Source organism: Sapajus apella, unplaced genomic scaffold (genome assembly GCF_009761245.1).
Source record: "Sapajus apella isolate SASKATOON/1434 unplaced genomic scaffold, GSC_monkey_1.0 scaffold1, whole genome shotgun sequence".
NCBI lineage: Eukaryota > Metazoa > Chordata > Mammalia > Primates > Cebidae > Sapajus > Sapajus apella.
The window spans coordinates 30,797,043-30,823,254 of NW_022436941.1; the positions used below are offsets into that span (position 1 = coordinate 30,797,043).

General features: G+C 36.2%; 1 protein-coding gene across 2 annotated transcripts in view; it reads right to left on the reverse strand.

Moving 5' to 3' along the window:
- MAN2A1 (mannosidase alpha class 2A member 1) overlaps nt 1–26,212 on the reverse strand; it is a 177,190-nt gene that overhangs the window by 4,432 nt on the left and 146,546 nt on the right. For both annotated transcript variants that reach the window (XM_032274837.1, XM_032274845.1), the window contains 5 exons: nt 23,339–23,472; nt 20,653–20,794; nt 18,038–18,171; nt 10,012–10,206; nt 8–118 (listed from right to left, as the gene is read on the reverse strand). In XM_032274837.1, coding sequence (XP_032130728.1) covers nt 8–118; nt 10,012–10,206; nt 18,038–18,171; nt 20,653–20,794; nt 23,339–23,472 — 716 coding nt within the window. The remainder of the gene's footprint in view (nt 1–7; nt 119–10,011; nt 10,207–18,037; nt 18,172–20,652; nt 20,795–23,338; nt 23,473–26,212) is intronic.

A 26,212-nucleotide genomic window follows, 5' to 3' on the forward strand; every position in this document is an offset into this window, starting at 1 on the left:
AACTTACCTTTCCCTGAGTAGTAGAACAATGCAGCCCTGTGCCTTTGCTAGAGAACCGACAATCAAATCCTTTTCTGTGGAGGATTAAGGCTGCCTCATCGGAATGCCCACTGCCCACCTGCAAATGAGCAGAATGCAGTCACACCATGCAGACAATAAAGCAAATATTTACAGTACTTCACGTACCACTCTCTTGATGTCGGCATCCAAAAGCATGTTTATTTAGCAAGAAAGTGGGGCAAATTCATTTCTCCTCAGGCCCATGCTCACTGCCCATTCACCTGCTTTCATGCTCTCCTACCTGTACTGAGCCAGGTGAGATTATATTCTAAGGTTACCTGTTGGGTAACCTCATGCCTTGGTTTCCCCCATAATCCCTGAGAATTTAGGTTTCCTTATGTCCATACATTATATATTGTTTTATCAAAGTTTCTTTAAATAAAGTATTTTGTTTTCATCTTATTTTTCTAATGCACACATCATAAACTGAATAAACTGCACCTAAACTTAGTCCTTATCTGGTCATTGAATGACATACCATCTAACTTAAAAGTCACATCTATTTCTTTATTAAACACTAAATTTTGCGAATTGCATGAATGTTCTTACTCTTTATTGATTCATAATTTTATATTAGAGCTATTTAATATTTAAATTTAGCTATGCTTTCACTTGCTAAACCAGCTCACATTTACTAGCTTGACATATCATTTAAGTTGATACTGCAGAAGCTATTGTTGAAGGGCAGGCAAAAATAAAAACACTAAACATGACAAATCAGCTATGGGGGTCAGTATACATTTTCTTGCAATAACATTTCTAACATCCATTTAAGCATCAATGTCATGAATGGTTCAGGTCTCTGAATTTTAAATTATAATTATCTTAATAAAGCATATATTTCCTAAAGTTGGAAGGTATATATGACAATAAGAAAAATGAATTAAAAATCCCTGGAAAAATTAAGAAACATACAGTTTTTTAAAAAAAAGAGTCATGTGCTGCTCAGCACTGACATTGTGATAAAACTGATTCTTTCCTCTGTTCTCTGGCTATAGACAGGAATATGCCCAAACTCTTGATCATCCTCACTAGGGGATAAGATTTTTTAATGTACTAAAGAGACATCTTTCCTGAATAGCTGCCAGCATCTCCGCCACTGATTTGATTTTAATGTGCCTGAACAGTTTAAAGCTGTCCTCACCTCACTTTTGGCTAGAATAACCTATGTTATGATGTTTCACACTGGTACTTTGCAGGGGTACTGCTAAGATTTTGTTTTAAGAAAGAGAAAAGTCATTTAAGGAATTCTGAGTCATCACAAGACCATATGATACAGCAATTTTAAATGATATGATAAAAATTTCTAATGCATTTCAATACATTTAAAACACCCTCCCCATGTAGTATAAAAGTAACCCATAGGAAAATCCTTCATTTATGGCATTATTAGATCTCCAAAAGAATAACAAAGAGGACTCTATCATGTGCCAACTGTGAAACCGTGGAATAATTTCTTCTTCCTTAACATACATTTTCTTCCCTGTAAAATGGAGGTAAGGCTTCTATTATATTTTTCATGGAGTCACTGTGTAGATTAAACTGTTGAAAATACCATGTAAATAGCCTCACATAGCCTTGTACGGCAGAATGCACTAGTGCAGGAGCTGTGGAGTAAGAGTGGTTCAGAGCCTGAGTGGGGAGTAGGACAGCTGATCTGGGTCTTTGCTCTACAATTTACTAGCTGAGGATTTCAGCAAAACCAGATTTTCCTAAAAATGAAGATGAAATGAAATGAAATAACAAAGACCCGGCCAAGTGCCTGGCATACAGGAAGCCCTTTGTATAGTCACCATTGTTATTTCCATCAATGTAATCCATCAAATAAATATTGATGATCATTTTTGTAATAGTTAAAAATTAAACAATACTCTTATTTAACTTCTTATTCATAATTTCCTTTAATGACATTACAACTTTGTAGCTAAAGAATCAGGGAACTCCCAAATTATATATCTACAGTCACACATCAAAATCATAATGAAGTCTGTATTCAGATTCGCAGATTAGACAGACTCTTAATTAAACTATTTTAAAAGCACGTATCACTATTAAAAGCATCTGGCCATTTGAACTCATTGATTCATCCTTATACACTACTTGATAGCATGCACTGCTAAAATTTCTACAACACATTTGCTCTTGCAATAATGAATTCCTAAGGCCTTTATAGCAACAGAAGGGGACAAAAAAAGTGGGAAGGGAAACACCTTTGGAATTCTACATTTGAATTCTACAAGAGATTTAAACTGACAATACAAAAATAGAGATAAAAGTCATAAAAATTAACTTTCACTGATAGAAAAAGTTATACTTTCTCTCAAAACTAAAATTACATCACTTTTGTAAGAACAAACTGAAAATAGCAATCATCTTGTCCAAGTTTTTAAAAAATCAAATATTCATGAAAGTATCAGTTTTCAAGCAAAAATACCTGAGGCAAAGCAGCAGTTTTTCAGTTTCAAAGTCTGTCTAGACATTTTATTTCCAAGAAAACTGTTTTTCAAAGTAGGGAAACTGTGAATTTAACTTGAATATGCATGCAGGAAAACAGATACCTTCAAGCAGTCAAACTGTCTGCTCTAGGACAGTAAACAGATATTGAAAGAATTGCTTTTACATTCATTAATGCATAGTAATATCTGGACCCCATACAAGGGGAGGACGTGGGGAAGAAAATATACAATTTTTGAAATTGTGCCAAGCACTGTGGTAGGTAAGTATCTTTGTAAACAGATTGGATCACTTTCAAGGCTGGATTTGAAGTGAGGCTGGGGTTTTCACAAGTTACACAGGAAAAACCTATTGCAAATTTATTTCAGGGTATAAAACCAACATTCAGCTCATAGACTAAGCTGGGCCTCTGAGACTTTTCCAGCAATTTGGTGGAGTATGGGGAAAGATGATTTGGTTTGTAGAATGAAGCCATCAGATAAAGCTGACCTTAGAGAAAGCTGGATCAGACCAAAGATTTTTCCACCATGAACCATTTATGTGACTTTGAGTAAACCTCTATAAATTCAGCAAGCTAGAAGAGTATCTCTGAGGACGGAGGGTCAACTGCAGTGTCAGTATCAGTCATTGCTAACACCTGTTGAGCCCTTGCTGTGTGCCATACTCTGTGCAGAATGGTTTTCATCGATTAACTCATTTTGTCACACAACAGCCTTTGAAATAGTTGAGGTGGTATATGAGTTTGTATTAACATATGTAAATACACAGGAAAATCTCTATCACAAAGCATTCTCTCTTATACTCAAATAGCAATGACCGCTAATGCAGCGACCTTGCATTAGCCCTTAGTCTTCTCCCTCCAATTGTTGGTATATCCTTCTGTAGGTATCCTGTTATTATTGAGGAAACAAGAAAAATAGACAGTGTATTCCCTAACACTTTCAGCGTTCCCTCTCCCTTCTTGTTCCCATGCAGGACAGTATAAGAATCTGAGAAGCCGTCTGGACTCAGACACACCTGCATGTGCTCCCAGCACCATTTACCGGCTGTGTGCCCTAGACAGTTACCTATCATATCACTACATCAGTTAGTTTCCTCTTCTGTATGATAGGATAAAAATATTGCCTACCTTCTTAGTGTTGTTGTGAGAGCTTTAAATAAAGTTCATGTAAAGCACTTGGCACAATGCCTGGCAAATAGACAATTTTAGATATGATATTTTTAAATATCTGAGGAATTATTAACAAAGTATTAAGTCGGTGCAAAAGTAATTGTAGCTTTGTCATTACTTTTAGTGGCAAAAACTGCAATTACATTTGCACCAACCTAAAATATCAGGAATATAAGTCAAACTGACATCAAGATTTATTCTGGCAATAAATGTCAACATCTAATTTATAAAGAAGTGACAATGATTTCACCTCCCTATTAGTGAAAATCACCATTGTTCATAACTGAACTATCACAGGTGAGAACCTTTACTTGTCAAGCACTCATAGGGCTTACTACGTGCCACACACTGTTCTAAGCACTTTACTAACACTAAAATTATCTCCAATGCTCAGACCATCTCTATAGTGGGTACTATTACCATCTCCATGTTACTAAGGAAGGGCATGGGACTCAGAGTTAAGTGACTTGCTCTAAGTCACATGATTAGAAAGCGAAGGAGACACGCTAACACCCAGGACATCTGTTTCCAAAGTCTAGGCTTTTAATAGCTTCCTTCTCCTGCTTTTGCACTAGCTATGAATTTGTGCTCATAGATACCTAGCCAGGGGAAAAATGTTAAGAATTATTTTTGATGTAAAATAACAAAATACTGTAAACTAAAGGAGATAACCCCATCAATTTATGGCTGAAAAGGGGGAGTATTGATTGATGGTTCCAGCAGAGATAAAACTATAACTTATCAAAAAATATATCAATTCAGAAAGCAAGCTTTGAAAATTGTAATTTCCTTCCATCTACCACCTACCCATCTATCCATTCACCCCACTTCAAATAGGATTTAAGGCCATTCTGAAAATTATACGCACGACAGTCTCTTCTAGGGAAAAAAGTAGGCGAATAGTCCTCTACCGAAGATATTAAGATGTGAGTTATGTCATTCTTCTCTCGCACCAAAAACAGTAAACTTTTGGAAGTAAACTTATGGCTAAAGAGAAGCCATAACTTTGGCCAAATTGTCCAGGACTCATGGGTCCCACCTTCCTCACAGAGTTAGTAAGGTGCATATATATTAAGGCATGGCTACATATCTAGTGGGAATATTTCTCCATCCCACTCAGATTCCTTGAAAATACCTAATACTCATCTCTAGTGCATTCTGGCAGCTGGAAAGGTTAGAAAATTGCATGCTTCACTATAACTGCTAAGACAGGAAATAACCAGTAGAAATTCATTTTTCAGAATGCTCATTAAAATGTCCAATAATAGCTATCCTGTTTTGATCAACAAGATAAAATGACAGAAAGAAAGGGAAGGCAAACGGTTGTTCTTAGATATGTACAACAAAGGATTTTTTTTTTCCACAATTTTCACCTTTCCAGAAGCCAGGGAGATCAATAAAGCACCAATCAATTCTTATAAGAAAGACAAATAAAGTAAAATCCTCAAACTGCCTTTTATAAGAAAAGGAGGCGGAATGCACAAGTAAAGGAGAAAATCTTATTCAGTAAGTGGTGCTGATATTGAAAGATGGCTAGCTATTTGCAAGAAACAGTTAAACATAAATCAATTACACAGAGAATAAAGAGTTAAACATGTTTTATATATATGTATGTATACACACACACACACATAAATTAAATAAATATGTGTAAATATAAAAGACATGGAATAATCTAAAAAAAAAAAAAAAAAAAAAAAAGAGCTGAACTATGTATCACTTTTCTAAAGTGATTCCAGGTAGAATGGCTCCATGAAGCTGAGCTTAACCAGCTTCCTCTTTGTCCCTCTATTCCAGGCTGAACCTGCACCTCCCGCTTCAGAAGCCTGACTCATGATTTGTCCTCCCAAGAGATCCTTCCAGCATCTTCTCTTCCCAATCTCCCTTCTTCTTAAATAATGGCCCTTTCCTGATGACAAGGTTTTTGCATTTAGTGTATGAGTGGTGCTCCTGTTCCCTCAGTTTCAAACCTTTACAGAAGCGTCTTTGTAGTATCTCAAGCTCTTCATAGCACAGGGAAAGGGGGTGATCAAGGAAAAGAGTTGAAAGGCCAGCAGAATAGGAAAGCTAACTGGTAAGTTTGTAATAGTGGCTGGAATGGGCAAAGCCACACAGCATGCTGTGAGGTAGGGCTTCAAGAGATGTTTGTTCCCCTCTTCATTCAATTACAAATGTATAGCACATAATCATTTTCCAAAAATTGACATAAAGTAGAAAAGAAACACGTCCGTCTAAAAGCAAGCTATGTTTATATAAAAACATAAACTCATCTACTAATATAGAGCAATCCCTGAAAACTTGGGACTTTTAGAAAAAAAAAGTTAGTAATTCTAAAAATGTCAACCACTACCCTCTGAGGCCTCACACAGCACTTGAGATTCAGAAGGCCTGGCTGCAGGTCTAATTCTGCCATTTACTGCTGGGTAATTTTATTTTTATCATTTAACTTAGTTCTAAATCTTACTTTCCTAATTTAGGATATGGAGATAATGCAACAATTTCAACAGAAGAATGTTAAAAAAATTACTGATTTCTAGGCTCTCCTCCCCAGCCCTATAGAATCGGAATCTGAGAGATCTGGAAATTTATAAACGTCTCTATGTTTAAAATCTCCCATGTAAGCTGGACAGTGAATCTGAGGGCCAGTAGGTGGAACTGGGGAACCCCCTCAGTGGGTTATCATACCTGCAGCCTGCAACTTGCCTCCCTCACTGTTCCTTGAATCTATAACCCCTTATCCCAAAAGTCAAGAAAACCAACTGAGGTTTAGAATTGAGAAACCTTTAGACAGCAGCCCAGGGGAGGGCCAAGCAAGGGCATTCTCTATCACGGTGCTGAAGGAATTGGTCAGGCAGGAAGACACATGTCCTTATCATGCTAAGGTGGTCTTCAGACACATTTCTCATGAAATACTGTGGTGGTTAGGAAAAATGCTTACTTAAACACAGGCCAATGCAGACTTGAGGTCTTGCTTGAAACCTCTGTCTATTTTGACATTATTTCAAGGGGGAAAAAATGAGTTGCAATCTCCAAATGAACAGCCCATTATTGCACATTGGAAGCTTCTAGCACACAAAAACAGGAATCCAATCCAAAATGCTTAGGTCTGGCTTCCGCACTTATTCATTGAGTCACTTTGGTCTTTCTTTTAGTATAAGCATGGAATTACACTAGGCACTTTGTAAGTATAGCTTTCTTTGAATCAATACCCACAACAGTTCCCTTCAATGATTATCTTTCTGTTAACAGGTTAGGGCAATTCTTTAAAGAAGTGGTTGTGAATGGACCAATCCATCCTCTTGGATTACTAGTGGGCTTCTAAACAATTGTTATAAATATGTGCTGCTAAGAGTCAAAGGCTAACACAGAAACTGGCACCAATGGATATGATCATGCAAAACTGAGAAGTATTTAGTTCTGATTATGTACCAGCATGGCAGTTATCAATAGGAATTAACATTTCAGTTTTTACTCTTCTTGGTCAAATCTTTATGTTGTTAAGTTGCTCTCTATTCCCTCTGCTAAAACCCCAATCTGCACCCAGGTTGGAGTAAGTGTCACTAAGATAACAATGTATGTTTACAAAGTGCTTCGGTTTTCAAATGGCTTTCATAATAGGATTTCACCAGTTTTTAGCAAAAGACCTGACATAGGAATGTATGACATCAGCCTCATGTTATAAATGGTAGCTGAGTCAGCAGCCACTCCGGAAACAGGTAGGGAGGGTGGCCCACCTGTCCAAAGGCACGAAGTGCAATGGGAAGCCAGGTGGCTGCAGTGAACACAGGCCAGACTACAGGGGTCCTAAATGCTCAGGGTCTGAACCAATTCAGTAAGCAATGAGGTTTTATTAATCTGAAAAGTGATTAGATTCATATTACAAGAAAATAGTCAAAGGCAGGAAGGATGTAAAGAAGTCAGTTACCACTAAAAAAAGGTGACACGAAAAACAAGTTCCAGGCTTCACTTACAGAAGGTAAAACCCTGTACCCACTGACTCTAGTTAGCTCCAGCTGCTTCCAGAAAACAATCACATTTAAAACAACTACAGTGGAGGAGCCACCCAGAAGTGAGGCTAAGGGATGGTGACCGCCCATCCTCCCCATTAGCCTCTGGGTTCTTTGGGTCACTGATGTCCTCTACCATCTATGCCAGGTGGTGATAACCTGAAGCCCAGGGTCTTTGGTTCCCTCCATTCTATTCTTTACTTTTCTTTTAGCTTATGAATTAATGACACGACACCTCAGGGAGAAAAAGTAGACTACAAAAAAAAAAAAAAAAAAAAAAAAAAAAAAAAAAAAAAACCACAGCAGAATCCTAGAAAAAACATCTACACAATTCACTGATTCAAAATAGTTTTTGAGATCCTACTATGTGCAGGCACTGTTCTTCACAGGGGATACAGCAATGAATAAAGGAGAAACACAGCTCTCCTGGAGCTTCCATTCTAGTCACGTATCTGTCTGGCCTCAGGGCCTTCACACTTGTTCTTTTCCTGGAGCACTCTACCCTCAGAAATCTGCAGGAAATCTCTTATTCTCTGACTTTCTTCAGATTTTTACTCCACTATCACCTTTGTGAGGCCCTCTCTACATACCTTAATCAAAATTGTGTCACCTCCTCTCAACGGACCTTCCTTTTTTACTCCTCCATAACACTTAACACCATCTAACTTATTACATATTTCTCTTATTTTTCCTCCTCCCATTAGATTTTAAGCTCCAGAAGGGCAGGGGCATTTGTCTGTTTTGTTTACAACTGTATCCCTAGTGTCCATGGCAGTAACTGGCATGTAGTGGGTATGAAATAAATGCTGCAAGTTCACTCACATGATTTTTAAAAGTCTTTCAACACACACACACACACACACACACACACACACACGCGCGCGCACGCACACATGCACATATACCTATACAGGCCTCAAGCATTTGCTTGTATTCATTACTACAAGCCATATATGTTTGCCTGCATAGCTGAGCATCACATCCTTATCTCTGAAAGAAACCAAAATACTTCTTTCTCAAATAACAGGATTATTGAGCTGAAGAAGGAAAAAACACAGGGGCCGTTCTGTCTCTTCTTCAGCAATTTTACAAGAAGTCTTCATCTCTTCCTTTCTGCCTGTTCCTGCCTAAAGACAGGCCCCTTTACGAGGGCTGCTAATCAGCTCAGAAATAGCAGCGCCAGAGCATCTAGGGGCAGACTTCACTCTTCCCATAAATTTATCCTCCCACATTTTCTTGCCTTTTGGAAGCCTGAAGATGCTTTCTTCTTCTTTGTCTTGTCTCTAGAAGATTTATGGTTCTTTGTTAAAATATTATTTAAGTAAGGTCCCAAAACCACTGCCTTGGGAAAAAAATACTTTTGAACTGGGGCCTCTCCCAAGTGACGGGTACAGCATGTACAATGTAGTAGTGCTATTTGTCCTGTCTGACTTTTGTTTTCAACAGTGTCTCAACTAAAAATCTATAAAGGAAAGAAATATTTTTTCCTATATTTTAGACATAAAGTTGTAAATGTCTAATGTCCAAATTATAGGCATTTATCCTTACTTTATTGCTTTAGTTCTTTGTTCTAAATTAAACATTTCTCGCCTCTTATATTGTCTTTAAACATGAGCATCCTCTTCTTTTCATACTTAGGCTGGCCATTTACCATATTTTCCACAGAATCCATAACCACTTATTATTTCCAGCTAAATCTATGTCAGTTTGCAATAACAAAACAGCTCTGCAACACATAAGAACGATGTCAAATGTCTAATTCTTATTCTTTCCAAATGCAATCTTTTTGATGTTAAAAACAGGTATGTATATAATTGCTGTCTAACTGAATTAAACTTCATACCTAATAAAACTTCCTCATGCTTTTCCTCTAATATTTCATCTAAACAATTGGTTTTCTAACAGGAAACTGAGTTGCAGTGATTCTCAAGAGAAAGATACGAAAATACAAAGCTTCTGATACAGAAATAACTAAGTACTATTTCTCTAACTTCTGAGAGATACAGTCTAACAAGGACAAATGAATGAGAAAAGTCAGCAGTGCTAAGCTTAAGGCCCAGATTTCCTACCTACTATATTGATATTTCCTGACCTGCTCACCATACAGAACTTTTCTAAGAATCAAGTAAATTAGTATCAGGATATGCTCTAAAATATAGAGCAACAGTCAAATGAAAAAGCTTTTGGCTAATGGTGAAGCCCTCATTTAATAATTCCTCAAAGCACAGTAAAGCATACAGTATTTTTTTCATTTCCTTACCCCCTTAAAACAAGTACATAATAAACAGCAATTTTTTATAGGTATATTTTGAGACATACCTTTGACTGTATTGTTCTCAGATTAACCAGATGAATGTCACAAGGCAAAGATGACTGTAATGGAGAGAATTCACCTTGCATCTCAAGGGTAGGTGAGGAGAACTTATTTGCCATTGGAAAGACTGGATGGTTCATGAGAGAAGAAGTTATGTGGCTAAGGAGAGAAGGATAACTGACTGAATTCTTTTCTTCTTCCTATCAAGAAAAAACAAAAATGTTTAAGGTCTATATTTCCAGTTCTCATTACATTAACAGAATTATCCAAGAGGGTTTAAATATAAAAATATATTAATACTTTGGTTTTAGCATATTTTATAAATAAGTCTTAGAAAATACTCCATAAACTACCAAGTTTAGTTGTAGGCCATACAAGAAAATAAACAGTGTATATCTAACTCATATGTTTAAAATATCTCTTTCATTGATTTAATACTAAAAATACCAAAAGATTTCCTACAAACACTTTAGGACAAGGCATACCTTTTTATGAAAATTCTCAATCTATCAGAAAACTATCAGAAGTACAAGGATTGGGCTGTACATAGATTATTTGTAGTGCATCATCAAATATTATCTCCCTTCTCAGGTTTCATCCATCACATTCTTGTGGTTTCATTTACACACCTTAACAAGACCACAATGGCAGGTACTGATTCCAAGCTATAGCCCATCCATGTTAACAAATGTTACCCAATGATAGAATGTTTAAAAAATAAAACTCTCAAAATAAATCCAGTTTTTAAATATAAATAACATAGGTGACACACCTAGATCATCTGTTTTCTTTCCACTTGGTAAATCATTGCCAATTGTTTCACTATTCTATTACAAAACTAGAAGTGTTAAATGTTACTGAATAGTTATCACACACTTACATAGTATATGATTATTCCATATAGTTTAAAATACTTTAGTCTTTGCTATGGTATATGGTTAAAGGCAACATTTCTGAATGTTCAAACATTAAATTATCTACTAATGTTGGTAGATTACATATGCTAAATGATACACAAAATTAATTAAATCAATCACTGAATAGAATCTTAACCAATAATGCCTAAGGAGTAAAAACAGACACAAATGACCAAGAAAATAATTTGTGCAGAAAGGTCCTTTGATCATCAGTTACATCTGAACCAAATTTAATTTTGTATCTTATTTTTTAAAATGACTACTGCATTGGTGTCTTCTGATTTTGCATCTTTTTTGTAACATAAAGCTCAAATAAAAGGTTTGGCTACTTATCTGTGTGAAAAGACAGGATTCATAGAGATATAGAGCTTAAAATTCAGAATGTCAGATTAGCATTGCACAGAAGGGTGCTAGCAAAAAGTGACTACCAGCGTGCCAGCAGCTAACATTAGATGTCATTACAATTCAGACCATGGAGAGAGAAAAAAAATTTTAAGACAGCAGAGGGACATTGCAATATTAAGACACTGACAAAAAATCAGGTCTGAAAGAATTGTAAAAAAAATGTTATCTATTCTACATTTTTTAAAAGAAAGATTAAAAAAAGCATATAAAATAATATTCTCCAACAATACTGAAATGTAATGCAGCTTGTAGAATAACATGAATAAAGAGGGAACAATTTCAACAAGATATTTTAAAGGTACTCCAAGATCAAAGGACTTCATAATCTAGGTCAGGATTGATGACAAAATCACTCATGAGTAATGAAACATAAAAAGATTCAAACAGAAAAGAAAACACCTCCTTCATCAAATGTGAGAAGTGTTAAGTCCACTCTAGGTCAAGAAACATTCAAAGAAAGCTCTGGCTTGGTTCTACACTCTTGGAGCAATTCCTCGCCACTCCAGTGAGTAGCCAGAACATTTCCTGATTGATCTTCTATACTTCAGAAGCAATAATGTGCATATATAACAATCCTCCAAACCAGGTTAGTTCTTCCTAACCATTGGTATTTCCCCAAAATTAACCACACAACAGAATGACTTGGGACATCTTTAATAGACATAGATTCTTGGGTCCTATTCCAAATCTACAAAATCTTGGGAGGTGGGGTCCTGAAAATACAAAGCTGAAAAGCCTCCCCAGGTGAATCTCATGGAGTCAGCCTCACACTGCTCCATGATCCTGTGCTGGGAACTGCCACCCCAGACATCCAGCCTTACAAAGAAAACAGAGCTCCCTTTAGATTCAAAAGGTGAGCTGTACCTTTTAACTACCTTTGCATTAAAAAACAAGATTCAGTTTCAAAGACATTTTGATGGGAATCTTCTAAAAGGAAACAATGTCATGGATGTTAAGGACTTCAAGAATTTAAAAACTGTAGTTTATTGTTCTTAGCAAGATAAAAAAGTTTATAGAAGAGTTGTGGTTCACTACCCTAAGAGCATCATGAACAAATAACACTGCTGGAGGCTGGCCAGGTTGGAGTGGCGAAGTCTAGCCCAGGGCTCTGCCATTCATGTACTTTCTTATCATATTTACAGCAACAAGAGGCTCAACGATATCAACTGTTGAACTATCAACAGTTACATTAATCTCTACAAAGGTAATCTTTTCACTGTAAATCATATGATAAACTCAGAGTTTTAAAAATACATTTTCTAGAGGAAATTTTATGTGTTTAAGTTATAAATGAATTCCCCAGCCTTGTACTTAACTAATCTAGTACTATAAACCTTATTTAATTTCTCATTGGTTGGAAGGCTTCATTCACATTGTGTAAGTGTAGTTTTCTCTCTGCAACCTGCCTGACATTAAAGAGAGTTTCTAGCACCTTCTGATCCAAACCACACAAAGTGGAGATCTTCCTCACTGGGCTCCAGCCCTTATTCCACCAGTTGGAACTTCTTGCCAGACTCCTTGCTGCCCTTTATTAAGCTCACTTTGAGTTACATCAAAGACTTCCATTTCATCTACATCAAATTCTGTTAAATTATGGTGAGATAATAAGAGACATTTTTGATGTTACCTTTGTTTATTTGGTTTGACTTGAAATACAGTGGGAACTTAAATGTCTGTGGAAGTAAATCTATTAATTTAATAAGCAAATGCAATATAAATAGAGAAGAGCACTAGAGAGGACAGGTGGAGTAACAAGACAATGAGAAAGATGGAGAGAAAATGAATAATAATATATTGAATCATAAGATTTACAGGTAAATACCATGTAGCCCAGGATTGAAGACTATGGGGAAGGTTTGTAGATACACATTTTGGTAGGTCTGTATGGTATTAAAAAGTTTTTTTGCTTTTCGGCCAACCCTTTAACAAAAAATTCATACTAAAGAAGCAACCCAAAAAACCCAAAACACATTTTTTGTTTTTTACCCAAGAAACTGGAAATTTGTGTCACCCCAAGCAGGCATTCAGTCCCATGTGGAAATAATCAGCTGGAGCTGAGTTGTGGGTCTTAGTGGAATGTGTCCTCAACTTTACCATAGATCTTCTGGTCACCTAACTTAAGTATTTACCCTTAAACCTGGTTGACCTCCCTCATGCTGTCACTTTTCTAAACCATATAAGCATTTAAGAGTTTAATCTGATCTCTCCAAATTTCTTCTTATATTTAAAGGCAAAGCAACACAATTATAACACTTTAACACTTCCAGGGTTCCTAGCTTATGTCTCATTAACCAACCAGCAGGAAAGAAGTAAGGAGAAACGGTCAAAGAAACAAATCCTAAATCTGTCAATGCCTGTTTTTAGTCCATTTTCTGTTGCTATAACAGAATACCACACACTGGATAATTTATCTATAAAGGAATTTTATTCAGCTCACAGTTCTGGAGGCTGGGAAGTCCAAGAGCATGGCACTGGCATCTGGTGAGGGCCTTCTTGCTACATTATCACATGGTGGAAAGGCAAGAGAGTGCACGCAAGAGAGTGCATGCAAGAGAGCTCATTTTTATAACAAAGCTCCTCCTGCAATAACTAACCCATTCCCATGATAATGGCATTAATCCATTCATGAGGGCAGATCCCCTATGACTCAAAAGCCTCCCAAAGTTCCCACTTGCAACACTACCACAATGGTAGCCAAGTTTCCAACACGTGAACTTTTGGGGAACACATTCAAACCCTAGCAATGCCAAAAGAGATGATTTCTATTTTCCATTTCTATTGGCCTTTGAGGATAATTAGCATAAATGATGGTCAACCTCATGCAGCCACAGTCCTCGTTGGACATCTCACACAATGAATATCATCTAAGTCCTTGTTTTTACTGACTCTCTGAAGAATTATTTGAGGACAGGACTCACTTCCACTTAGTCAGCTCGGGATTATTTCCATCAGGCTCTGTCATGCTCAGGACATCCCACTAAAATTTCTTCCTAATCAGGGAGTATCCCCCTACTTCACTTTTCTCCATCATTATTTTCGATACTAGAGTTTGAGTTGAAATTAAGAACACTTTCCAGAAAATTCGAGTTACATGGTATTAACTTTCCTCACTTAAGTGTCTTTTTAATTATTTTCACTAGACATTAAAATGTATTTTCTCTTCTCTAGTTCATTTCTTATTTAAAAGAAACCATTGATTGAAGCCCAGAATCTATACTTCAGTAACAGAAAATTTTAACCAACATAGGATTATAAAATAAAAACATTAAATTAATTACTATCCAAGGAGTTTTGAATGGGAATAAACAAATTATTTCACTTTCAAGTCAAAGCTTTAGATTTAATGTGAAAATTTTTATTGTTATAGTTAACAAAAGTTTTGTAGATTAGTGTCAATATAGAGTCATATAAGCCAGAAACACTTTCAAAAGGAGCAACAGACAGTAGCTGCCAGCCCTCAGACAATAATTTCCCTATGCAGTTTTAGTCCTTAAAACTAAGCTATATTGTCAGTAATTGATTTGAAACATGAGTCTCAAGAATAGCATGGCTCTTGACATCTAAAATGGATACTAATTCTTTTTCTAAAATATTCTAAATACTGGAAGAAGTTTTTGCTTTAATTAGCTGCTGCCATTTCATTCAATCAACTAGTATTTTATTAAAGAGTGTCTACCATATATACAATAAAGGCAGCGAGTCCCTGGAATCTAGTAGGGGGAATGGAATATGCATATGAAGACAAGGTAATAAGCAGAAATTGCAATAAATACAGTGGCAAAATGTGCCCTAACAGCTCATTCATCTATGCATTTGAATATTCATTCATATGACATATATTAGGTAAATCCTCTGCTAGGAACAATCCTAGAAGTGGAGAGAGGCACAATCCCACTCTCATGGAGATTATGGTCTAAAGGAGGTGAAAAGACAGGGATCAAATAATCACACACATGCATGAAGGTGAGATGCACAGTTTGGAGGCAGCACAGGGGAAAGGCTTTTAACCTGGTCCAGAAGCAGCTGATGAAGTAAATACTAATCTGAACTATCACCCAAAATTTCTAGGGCAAAGGATAATAGGCCATGTGCAAAAGTGCAGTGGGGAGGAGGAGATGGAAAATACTAGGGATGTGAAGGAAACCAGTGGGCCTAAAGCAGACACAGTAAGAGGTACACAGGTGCCTAGGGGACATGCAGGGCCCATATCATGAGGGGTTCTGGAGGCCATGGTAAGAATTTTGACTTTTTTACTGACAGCAATGAGAAGATACAGAGGATTCAGCAGGAAGCAATAAAGTTAGATTTGGCTTTGAAAAAAACAAAAAACATTCTGCCTTCTGGGTTAAGAACAGACATGGCAGAAAGGAGAACAGGGTGGATGTGTATAGGCTAGATCCAGGAAATACAGGAAGTCAGTTTAGATTAGGGTGGTGGATGTAAAGAAGATTATAAATTTGAAATATTCAGGCAATGAGATAGATAAGTGATGGCATTACTCTGTGAGAAAAGGCTGATGGGGAGACGCATGTATCAGGAAGAACTCTTACGTGTCTGTCTTGGCATTGGATGGATGGTGGTGGCTGTTGACTGGGTGGAACACTGGAAATGGGCCAGGTTTGGGAGGGAGGAAAGACCATGAGTGTGTTGGATATGTTAAGCTTGAGGTGTCCTTATACAGAGAATATCAGGAAGCAGTTAGATAGATGCATCTGGAGGTCAGAGGCAAGCCTAAGCTGAAGATATGTGTTAGTGGCTTCTACCTGTGTGCAGGATGCAAACAAAACCAGGGGAGTAGAAGAGATTGACAAGGGATAGCATAAAAAATAAGAAAAGGAGAAGGCCAGGGGCCATGCCGTCAGAACTCTAAGATTGAATGGCTCAGTTGAAAACTATTAGAGAGATAAAGAACTGCCAGAGAGGTATGAGGAAATCCAAGTTGCATGGCTCCATAGAAGCCCTGGCAAGGTAGTTAGTATTTTACAGAGTGACAATGGCCAGTGTCAAATACTGCTGAAAGGTAAAGTAAGATGATGACAGTCAATAGCCACTGGATCTAGTGACATCAGCAAGAGCTCTTTCAGAATATGATGGAGGCTAAAGCCAGACTGAAACAAACTGAGTGTGAGAAGGAAGTGATGAAATAAACTCATCTCATAAACTCTGGCTCAATTGGGTAGGAGAGAAAGGATAGTAGCTTAGAGGAAATGGAAATAACAGTCTGAAGGAAGGCTGTATTCCATTTCTATTTTTAACAGAAGAAAGCAAACAGTGTTCAAAGCTAGCAGAAAGAATCTCCCAGGGAAGTGTTGGATATGAGGAGCTAGGGAGAAACAGAGACAGAGAATGAAAAGTAAAAGGATGCTGAGGTGGGTAAAGGGAGTAAGTTCCAAGGACAAGTTGTAGGACCTGCCTAGTATGATGGAAGATAAACTCTCTTTTTAATGTAACAGGAGGAAAGAAGGGAAGGATGGGAGTAGATATTAGGTAACTGGAACAGAGAGCCCTGTCTACTGGCTGTTCTCACTATAAAGTGGAAGGTGAGGTCACTGGCTGAAAAGAGTAGAAAGAACTTGCAATGGTCAGGGAAGAAAGAAAAATAGAGCAAAAAGAAAGAGCCCATGTTCACGGCTATCTAAGGAAGGTGATCAGTGCCTGACCATTCAACATAGAGTACTAGATTTTTGTTTTGAGGAATGAAAATCAAATGTGAAAAACCTACATGTAAATATATTTTCAACTGAAGAGTCTAAGACTAGAATAAGTACGCTAAGATTTCAAATAAATTTTACCAAACTTAATCTGCTAAGCATGGGACTAAGCTCTATTCTTTAACTTTTGTTTAGCTCAGTTTTTCAATTCTTATTTCTTTAAAAATAATTTCAGACCCAGCAATCCCATTACTGGGTATATACCCAAAGGATTATAAATCATTCTACTATAAAGACACGTGCACACATATGTTCATTGTGGCTTTGTTTACAATAGCAAAGACCTGGAATCAACTCAAATGCCCATCAGTGATAGACTGGACAAAAAAAATGTGGCACATATATACCATAGAATACTATGCAGCCACAAAAAACGACGAGTTTGTGTCCTTCGTAGAGGCATGGATGAATCTAAAAACCATCATTCTCAGCAAACTGACACAAGAACAGAAAATCAAATGCCACATGTTTTCACTCATAGGCGGTGATGAACAATGAGAACACTTGGGCACAGGGAAAGGAACAAGACTCACTGGGCTAGGTGGGGAGATGGAAGGGAGGGACAGCGGGGGATGGGGAGGATGTGGAAGGATAACACTGGGAGAAATGCCTGATGTAGGCAACGGTGGGGGGAGAATGTGGCATGTATGTACTTATGCAACAATCCTGCAGGATGTGCACATGTACCCCAGAGCCCAAAGTACAATAAAAAAATAAATTAATAATAATAATTTCAGGAAATTTTACCCAAACTAATTTCTTGTCATTAGTTTTTATCAACATAACAAGCAAACATAAAAAATATAAAGATCTAAGTGCAAATCCTACATGATATTTATAACTGAAGTTATCTTTCTGTGAATGTGGGCCACAACTCTTATAAAGAAATCTCAATATTGGAGATGATTTAAAAAATTTTTAAAGTGGAAAGTCATAATTTCAAGCTTTGGGTGACAAAGAACAACCAATATCAGATCATACTAGTTATTTTTTCATACCATATTAACAGCACTTCTTTTTTCTAGTAGTATTCGAAATAGATTAGCTGTAATCTTGTTATCCTGGACACCTTGCTCAAGGCCACGATTATCATCTTGCATGAGTCTCCGATCCATGATAACTTCAATCTGACCTAATAAACAAACAAACAAACAAGCAAAACTGACCAGAGTTACTTACTACTGACATTCACTGAGGATCACTTAAGTAGAAGCCATGACGTCTTGCTCTAAATTTCCCCTCCAGTCAAGGAGGTAGATTTATACAACCCGTTACACCAGGGGCTTTCTCTTGATAATAGCTCAAAGTAGCTACTACAAATTCATAAAACAAGATAGTATTTCTGTGTTTCTTTATTAGTGTTTCACAATATCTGATAAAAAAATTAAAAATGAGACAGGACAGAACAAAATTTAAATGAAACTTTTTTCCAAAAAATTAACCTTAAGGGGTAAATTAAGTTCTCCAAACTTTTAGGAGCACCATTTAGAATCAAAAAATGCTTATGAGGTTTATTAGGAAATGCACATCACACAGAGTGTAGTAAAATACACACAAATGGGTAGGTCTAAAAAAGGTCTGCAAATAAAATTTAGGTTACTTGATATGAGGCAGGTCTCTGAGGAAGCCCTAGAATGTGGACACAACCATCAAATACTCCCTTGCTTCTCCGATACTGTGTTAGCGGCAACACCAGTGTCCTGCCTCTCTGGAGACATGGATGAATCTAGAAACCATTAAAAGGGGTCATACCTGGTTCCTTCATTTGCTATTCAATATTTCCATATTTCCTCTAGTTTAAGTTGTCAGCTAATTATTACATTATGAGATTAAAAAGTAAAAAATGAAAAAAATATCCAAAACTAGAGTCATATACATATATACATTTAAGATAATACTCAAATAAGACTTAGAAAACTGAAGTTATATGCTTAAAATTACATGCATATTCATTCATATCCATTATTATATTAAATTATATTTTCGTACAAAAGGAAAATAGCTAACACGAAAGATTTTAACAATTACTACTTTTACATAGTCATACCAACTCTGTTTAGCCTCTTTCTTCTGAATTTACATTTCCAGTACCTAAAATTACCAGAGATAAATAGAAATCTCACTGATACTACCTTCATAATTTAGAAGACAACTGTCCAAGATTTAGTCCCCAGGTGTAGGGATTAAATGGGCTTACCAACCTCTTGGCAATTTCTAATTGTCTCCTGTCTCCAAATGTTGGTACATGTAACACGTGACTGGCACTTAGTGATCTCCTGGATTGTATTCAAATTGCTTTAATTAAAAAACTAAGGTATTTGGTGGCTATACCAGAAACAGAGGAACTTCATTTCCTAGCCTGTCTTTATCAGGAAGTGAGACAATACTGCTTTGTTCATCACAGCTTGAGTCTTACAGCTTGTCTAGTTCTCTATTTAGAGCATAGCCTTGAGAATTTAAGACAGGGTTTAAAAATGGGTGGTTCAAGAGTCTTGTACATCCCAAAGATGTTTTATCTTTTGTCAACATAGTGTTTTTTAAAAAAATTATAACAATATTTTACAGATTGAACAACTTCATGTAAAATTCAAGACTTTTGGACTCTTCTTCAAAAACTGAATTTAGCAACACTGGGTCCCTAACTGCGCAGCAACAATGCTGCCCCACTGCACATCAGGAACATGCTCTTGAGTTTGCTCAAGTCTCCAACCCTCCCTACTGGATCCCTGTTGTGAAGCCATTCCTATTTTCATAACCGAATTCATGTCTTTATGGCATGAGTTTACATGATCTTATCTAATGAAGGCCACAAAGAAAAATGAGAAGTAGCAGATTTTTTTGTGTGTGTAAGTTATAGAATGTATGTATATACCTCATGTAAAAAGTGGGTTTGTGTCAAAGGACACACCAGGCATTTGCACTTATTATCGACCTTGCTCCTTGAGACATTTATCTCTGCCAACACTGAGAATGTAAGAAAGACCAATGATAACATGTACAATAACCAATTAAACATATGTATTATAAAGGATCAAAGTCTGTCAATAGAAAGACTTTCAAAAATTAATCAATGTCTATTGTCTATTTTCTCTCACATTTTGAGCATCACTTTCTCTCTTTTGGAATCCTTAAAGCCGTACCTCTTTATCCCCATGTCTCTATCATTTCTACTCCCTTCCTTCTTTCAGGTGGTAGCAGAATAGAAAGACCATGATTCAGAGAAGGACTAAGTTTGAACCATGACTTCTCAACTTTGCAAACTTAGGTAACTTATCTAAACGTCTGAATCTGAGTTTCCACATCCATTAAATAATGATAATGATGGTGACCTCTGCAAAGAACACGCTATTAGAAGAAGCAAATTATCTTTAAAAAGCAATCTTGACATGTAGTTTTATGTCTCCTGTTCTTCATCTGAAGATTTAGGAGATTCATCATTTTATGTTGTTCTCACAACACCCAAAATTAATTAATAGTCTGGTTGTAGGAAGAAAAAAGCTGAAAAGAAGACAGGGAGGTTTTAAGAGGAGATTATACCACATCTGACCAAAAGAAAAAGTATACACTTGGAATTGAAACCTTTCAGAGTGAAAAGAATTTAAGCAATACATACCACTATTCAAACTTGAAACCCCTGAAGACTGAGCAGAGAGCAGTGTCAAACGATATTTGGCATCCTGGATATAGGCCATTGTGGTCATTGGATAGACATTTGCTTGAAGAGGCAATTTGCTCAGTGTCATTCTAGGTTGAATCTATAAAACAAAACAATTCTCTTCACAACAAGCAATATTTATATATGTTCTTTAAAAAAACTGAATACAGGCAATTTTTCTTCCCAAGAGAAAAAGAAGCTTCCTTTTTTGTTCAATGGAAGAAACAATTGAAAAATTAAAACATTATTTAAAACAATATGAAGGAAAACCATAAGGATGTCAGAAAACAATTTTTAAGTGGAACAGGTAGAACTTGTCCAGATTTTTAAAACAGAGATTCTTATTTAAATTCAGCATAAAAATGCTTAAAAGTCTTCTAGCTCTCTAATATTTGCATAAAACAAATTATAAAGGTATTAAGTATTCATTTCTCATCTAAATCTAACATACTGCTTTTATAATGAATGCTAAGCATAATAGCTCTCTATCCCCTTTCAAGAAATATCTCTTATTATTCTTGGTTTTAATAAATACCACAGATCTCCCCACCAAATCTTCTAAGATATTACATTATAATCAAATGCATATTTATATTTAAAAACCACTCAGTGCGTACTCTTTTTGATTAGTTTCAATGTAGATAGTCCCAAATTCCAATTCCTTGGAGACTAGTACCTGAACATTTGAAATATGACTATTTTTTGAGAGAGTCTGTCAGAAACCCCAAAGCTGGTCTGGGTCACAGTGACTGACTCTAAGCTCAGAACCCTGTTATCAGTGAATCTTAATGATGCCACATAAAAATGTCATTTCCTCATTTAAACTCATGAAAGTTGGACATAAAAGTGAAGAAGAGGTACAAAGTTGGCACAATAGTTAACATGTACTAAGTGCCCATTAACGAAAGGCACAGTCCTGAATATTTCACAAATCTGATCTTTAATCTTCCCAACAACCCTGAAATACGTCCCTCAAATTACTCGTTGTACTAGGTTGAATAATGCCTCCCTCTCTCAAATTCCTGTCCACCCACAAACACCAACTGGGAATGTGATCTTACCTTGAAACAGAGCCTTTGCAGAAATAGATGAGGTCATTCTGGATTATGGTGGGCCCTAACCAATTTGTGGCATCTTTACAAGAAGAAGGACATTTGGACACAGACAGACAGATACAGAGATGTAGGGAGAATGTGGTATGACAAAAGAGGTAGAGACGGGAATGATGCATCCACAAACCAAGGAAAATCAAGCACGGGCAACCACTAAAAGCTGGGAAAAGGCAAGGAAGGATATTTCCCTACAGCCTTTGTCGGAAATATGGCCCTGCCAACACCTTGATGCTAAAAATCTAGTCTCCAGAACTGTGAAAGAATAGTTTTGTTGTTTTATATGATTCCTGTTTGTATGGCAGCCTTGGGAAGTTAATAAACCGATAAAGCAACAACTGTAAAATGTTTAAAGAAAAAAAAAGTAAAGCTACCTTAAAATATTTACCTATTTCTAATTTCCGAACCCAATTAATTTGTTTAAGTAAACTTGTTTTAAAAATGTAAAACTACCACAATCGTGTTATTGCTACTCCTACTGCCCACCTGTGGGGCTAGACATCTAGTTTTGCCCAAGTACTACTATATACAAAGCTTAAAAAATGGCCAATTTTAAAAGCAGAGATATTATAGATTTAAAAGTAATATTTCCTTTTTTTAGTCAAATGTTCCATCCTTAAAAAGAAAATACACATTTTTAGTTATTCAGTTTTACTAAGTTTCTTGTTTATGTCTATACCCACAAATACAAATAACTGGTTTTACATAATTTTAAGAAAAGACTTTCTTTTGTATGTAAAAAAAAAATGAATCATCATAAAGTTGACATTTTATTTGGAATCCAAATGGCTGTAGTAAAACTAACATGTTAATTCAGAATGTATATTGCAATTTTTATGTTTTAGAAAAAGTTTAACTTTTGCAGGAAATCATAGAAGAGAAAACTATTAAAATCTTTTTCACCCACCCCCAGTTGAAAATCAAAGTAAAAGTGTTCATTGTAAAATTATTTCTACTCACAGTCAAAAATTTCTAAAACTCTTATTTTAAAAACATGCTTATGTTTTTAATGGTATTATTTCAAAGATATGTTGTCAAACACATACATTCAGAAAACAGAGGCTTAGGTAACAATCAAAAGTGCTCTAGTAAACTGGAAACTTGACAGTCTGATAAGATTGTATGAATCAATTTCCTTAATATAATTTGAAACTCATGAAAATTTTGATTAAATACATACCTGCCCATTTCTAAATAGATAAACCTATGTATATGTATACATGTCTCTGTATAATTGTATATACACACACAAAGATAGGGAAAGAGTTTTCCTGAAATTTACAAGAGCCCGTTATTAGAACAAATAAATCCTCACAAAAAGATGTTCTAAAACAATGGTCTCCCAAATATTTAACTTTAGGTATTTGATTAAATATAGAACCTGTAATTGTCTGTCAAAAATCCCTTTTATTTTATAAATAATTTGAAACTTTAGATATTATTTTTCAAAGAATCCAAAATTAACTGGCCCATTATTACATATAAGAATTATATACTAATACAACCATCACTTAAACATTTTCAAAGAAAATTACCTGGTATCCATTTAGGTCAGTATAAAATCTATTTTGACTTTTTATATCAGAAGAAATTTTCATTGCAATCTCACGGTTATATACTTTTCGGATGTCCACAATATTGGAAACTTCCACAGACTGTCCTTCTATTCCTAAATTTAAAAATATATATAGATAAACAGAAAAATATTACTTGCCTCACCTTTCTTAAATATAGTATACAGAACTCATTCCAAAGTTACATACATTTTCTTGTTTTCTACTTCCTGTTTTAACATCTCTCATATAATAAATGGTATGACAATTTATCTTTTCTTTTTAAAAACTATCAAAAGGTGGACAGCATTTACTCAGAGGAGCATATTATGCACCTAAGGAATGAAGCAGCTGGGGTGAGAAAAATGTAGATGATATATAACATGTAAATGATTCTCTGAGTTCTAGAGCGGAAAGAGGACATGACATGAAAAAAGGGTAGTCCTGCTACAGGCGGGTCCACTTCTCATCTGCACCACCATTCCCCAACAGAGCCATTCTAGCCTGCTTTTTCACCATTCTCTCCTTACACACCAGAAATTATGAGCCAGTAAAGTTTATATTCTGTTGATTCAAGGGACAGTATATTATTGCTCAAAAAAGACAGGAGATCCAATGAGATGATTTGTGGCTGAAAGTCATATTAACATATTAGTATTTGTGGACTATAATCTGGAAAGCTCTCCAGAAGTTAAATCAATTTTAACTTGAGTTTAGTATCTCTTAGGACCCCCTGTTATGAAATGACCCATTTTGTCCTTTGTTATACAAAGCAGAGGACAGCTTTAAAAAGTACCTAACATATCAAACATTCATTTGGATAAGCCTAAAGTGTTTACTAGTTTCTGTTACTCTACCTTAATTGTATCTTCAGGTCCTCAGTGAGGCCTTGGGTCAATTTCAAAGATAGAAAGAGAAATTAAGAGGAAATCCAACACACTTAATACAGATCAAGGGTGTTATGAGATAAAAAGAAATGAATTAATGGCATTCGCAGTGACCTGGATGATACTGGAGACTATTATTCTAAGTGAAGTAATGCAGGAATGGAAAACCAAACGTCTGTTCTCACTGATGTGTGGGAGCTAAGCTATGAGTATGCAAAGGCATAAGAATGATACAGTGGACTTTGGGGACTTGGGAGGAAAGGTTGGAGGTGGGTAAGGGATAAAAGACTACAAATAGGGTTTAGTTTATACTGCTCGGGTGATGGATGGACCAAAAACTCACAAATCACCACTAAAAAACTTACTCATGTAACCAAATTCTACCTGTACCCCAATAACCTATGGAAAAAAATTTTTAAAAGAGTATGTGAGAGATATTACAGGATCTTCTAAAGACAGCAATTAGGAAAGTGGTCATAAGAAGATAGACTGGCACTAGTCTATTTAATAAAGCTGAACCTTCCTGAGGTTCAGAAAAGAAAGGTAAGGAAAAATAGGAAAGGAGTGAGGAAGACTTTTTCCTAGGAGCCAAGAAGAATCCCCAGAGCTTAACAGAAGGTGACAGCAAAGAGTTAAAGAAAGGAAGTTTAACTCTGTGAGTTTTGTGGGAAATAATGTAAATGTAGGCTGCCTGGTTCTCAGGGCTGGCAGCTGTGGTCCTACTGAGCACAAGACTGCTCCTTAGGATTCTAGCACCCCATACAGGTTACCAATGTTCCCGATGTTCAGCTGGGGCACGGTACGCCATGGTAGGCAGTTTCCCTTCCATCACCCTTGGACCATACTGGATTGGTGCTTTTGGAAATAATGACTAATAAAACAGAGAAGGTTGCTGTAGAATTTGAAAACGTGTTGAAATGTACCAGGGAATCTGAGAGCCCTTCATCTCAGAAAAGGCAGAAGATGGACCTGCTGTTAAAGAAACAATGAGCAGGAAAACCATCTCCTGCCATAAGCTTCTTTTCCTTGTACATGACGGCCTTATTGGAGGCTCTGCCATGTACAAGGAAAAGAAGCTTATGGCAGAAGATGGTATTCCAATCAGCCAATTGGATTCTCAGCTTGATGACTTCACTGGTTTCAGCAAAGATGGGCTGATGCAAAAACCTGGTAGAAATACACCTGTAAAAGGAATCATTGCCAGCTTCTCTGGAGCTGACCCAACTTCTCTGGAGATGACCCAAAAGTCACAGAAACATTTCCTTTTCCAAAGAGCCAAGAAGAAATTAATGCTGATACAAAATGTCAATTAATAAAAGAAATTCGACACTTTGGATGAAATGTGAAAACTCCTGAAATTGCCTGAAGGAGTACAAGGACCTACAGAAGTCAAGAAATGATTTTTTGAATCCATTATCAAGGATAGCAGCAAGATTTAAGAGACAAGACTTAATTTTAGCACCTTGAGAAGAAACTGGAACAAATGATTTCTGGCTACTTGCTCAAGAAGGATCATCTCACCCCAAATGCATAATCTTGTTAATGACTGAGGAGAAAAAAGGATCAGATTGCTGGAGCAAGACATTGCTGAAGCCTCCTAGCATGTGTTAGTGAATAAAATGGCCTTCCAGAGGCCAAGACATTTCTGTTAAAAAAAAAAAAAAATGTAAATGCAGTTAGTGCAAACACCATAGATTTATCTGAAAAGTACAGTGGAAATTATAAAATATAAATAATAATTTAGTGATAAATAACACTTAAATGGGCTGAAGCCTCTAGGAACAGAATTTTCAGAATGCTCACTGAACTTTTTTCCGGTACATACTGCTCTTCCAGCTCAATTGGAGCTAACTTCAATTTCTTACTACATTCATAAAACTACTTTGAGTACCAGCTTCATGGGGAATGTCCTTTATTTAAAAAAAAAAAAAAAAAAAAAGACAGGGTCTCACTAGGTGGTCCAGGCTGG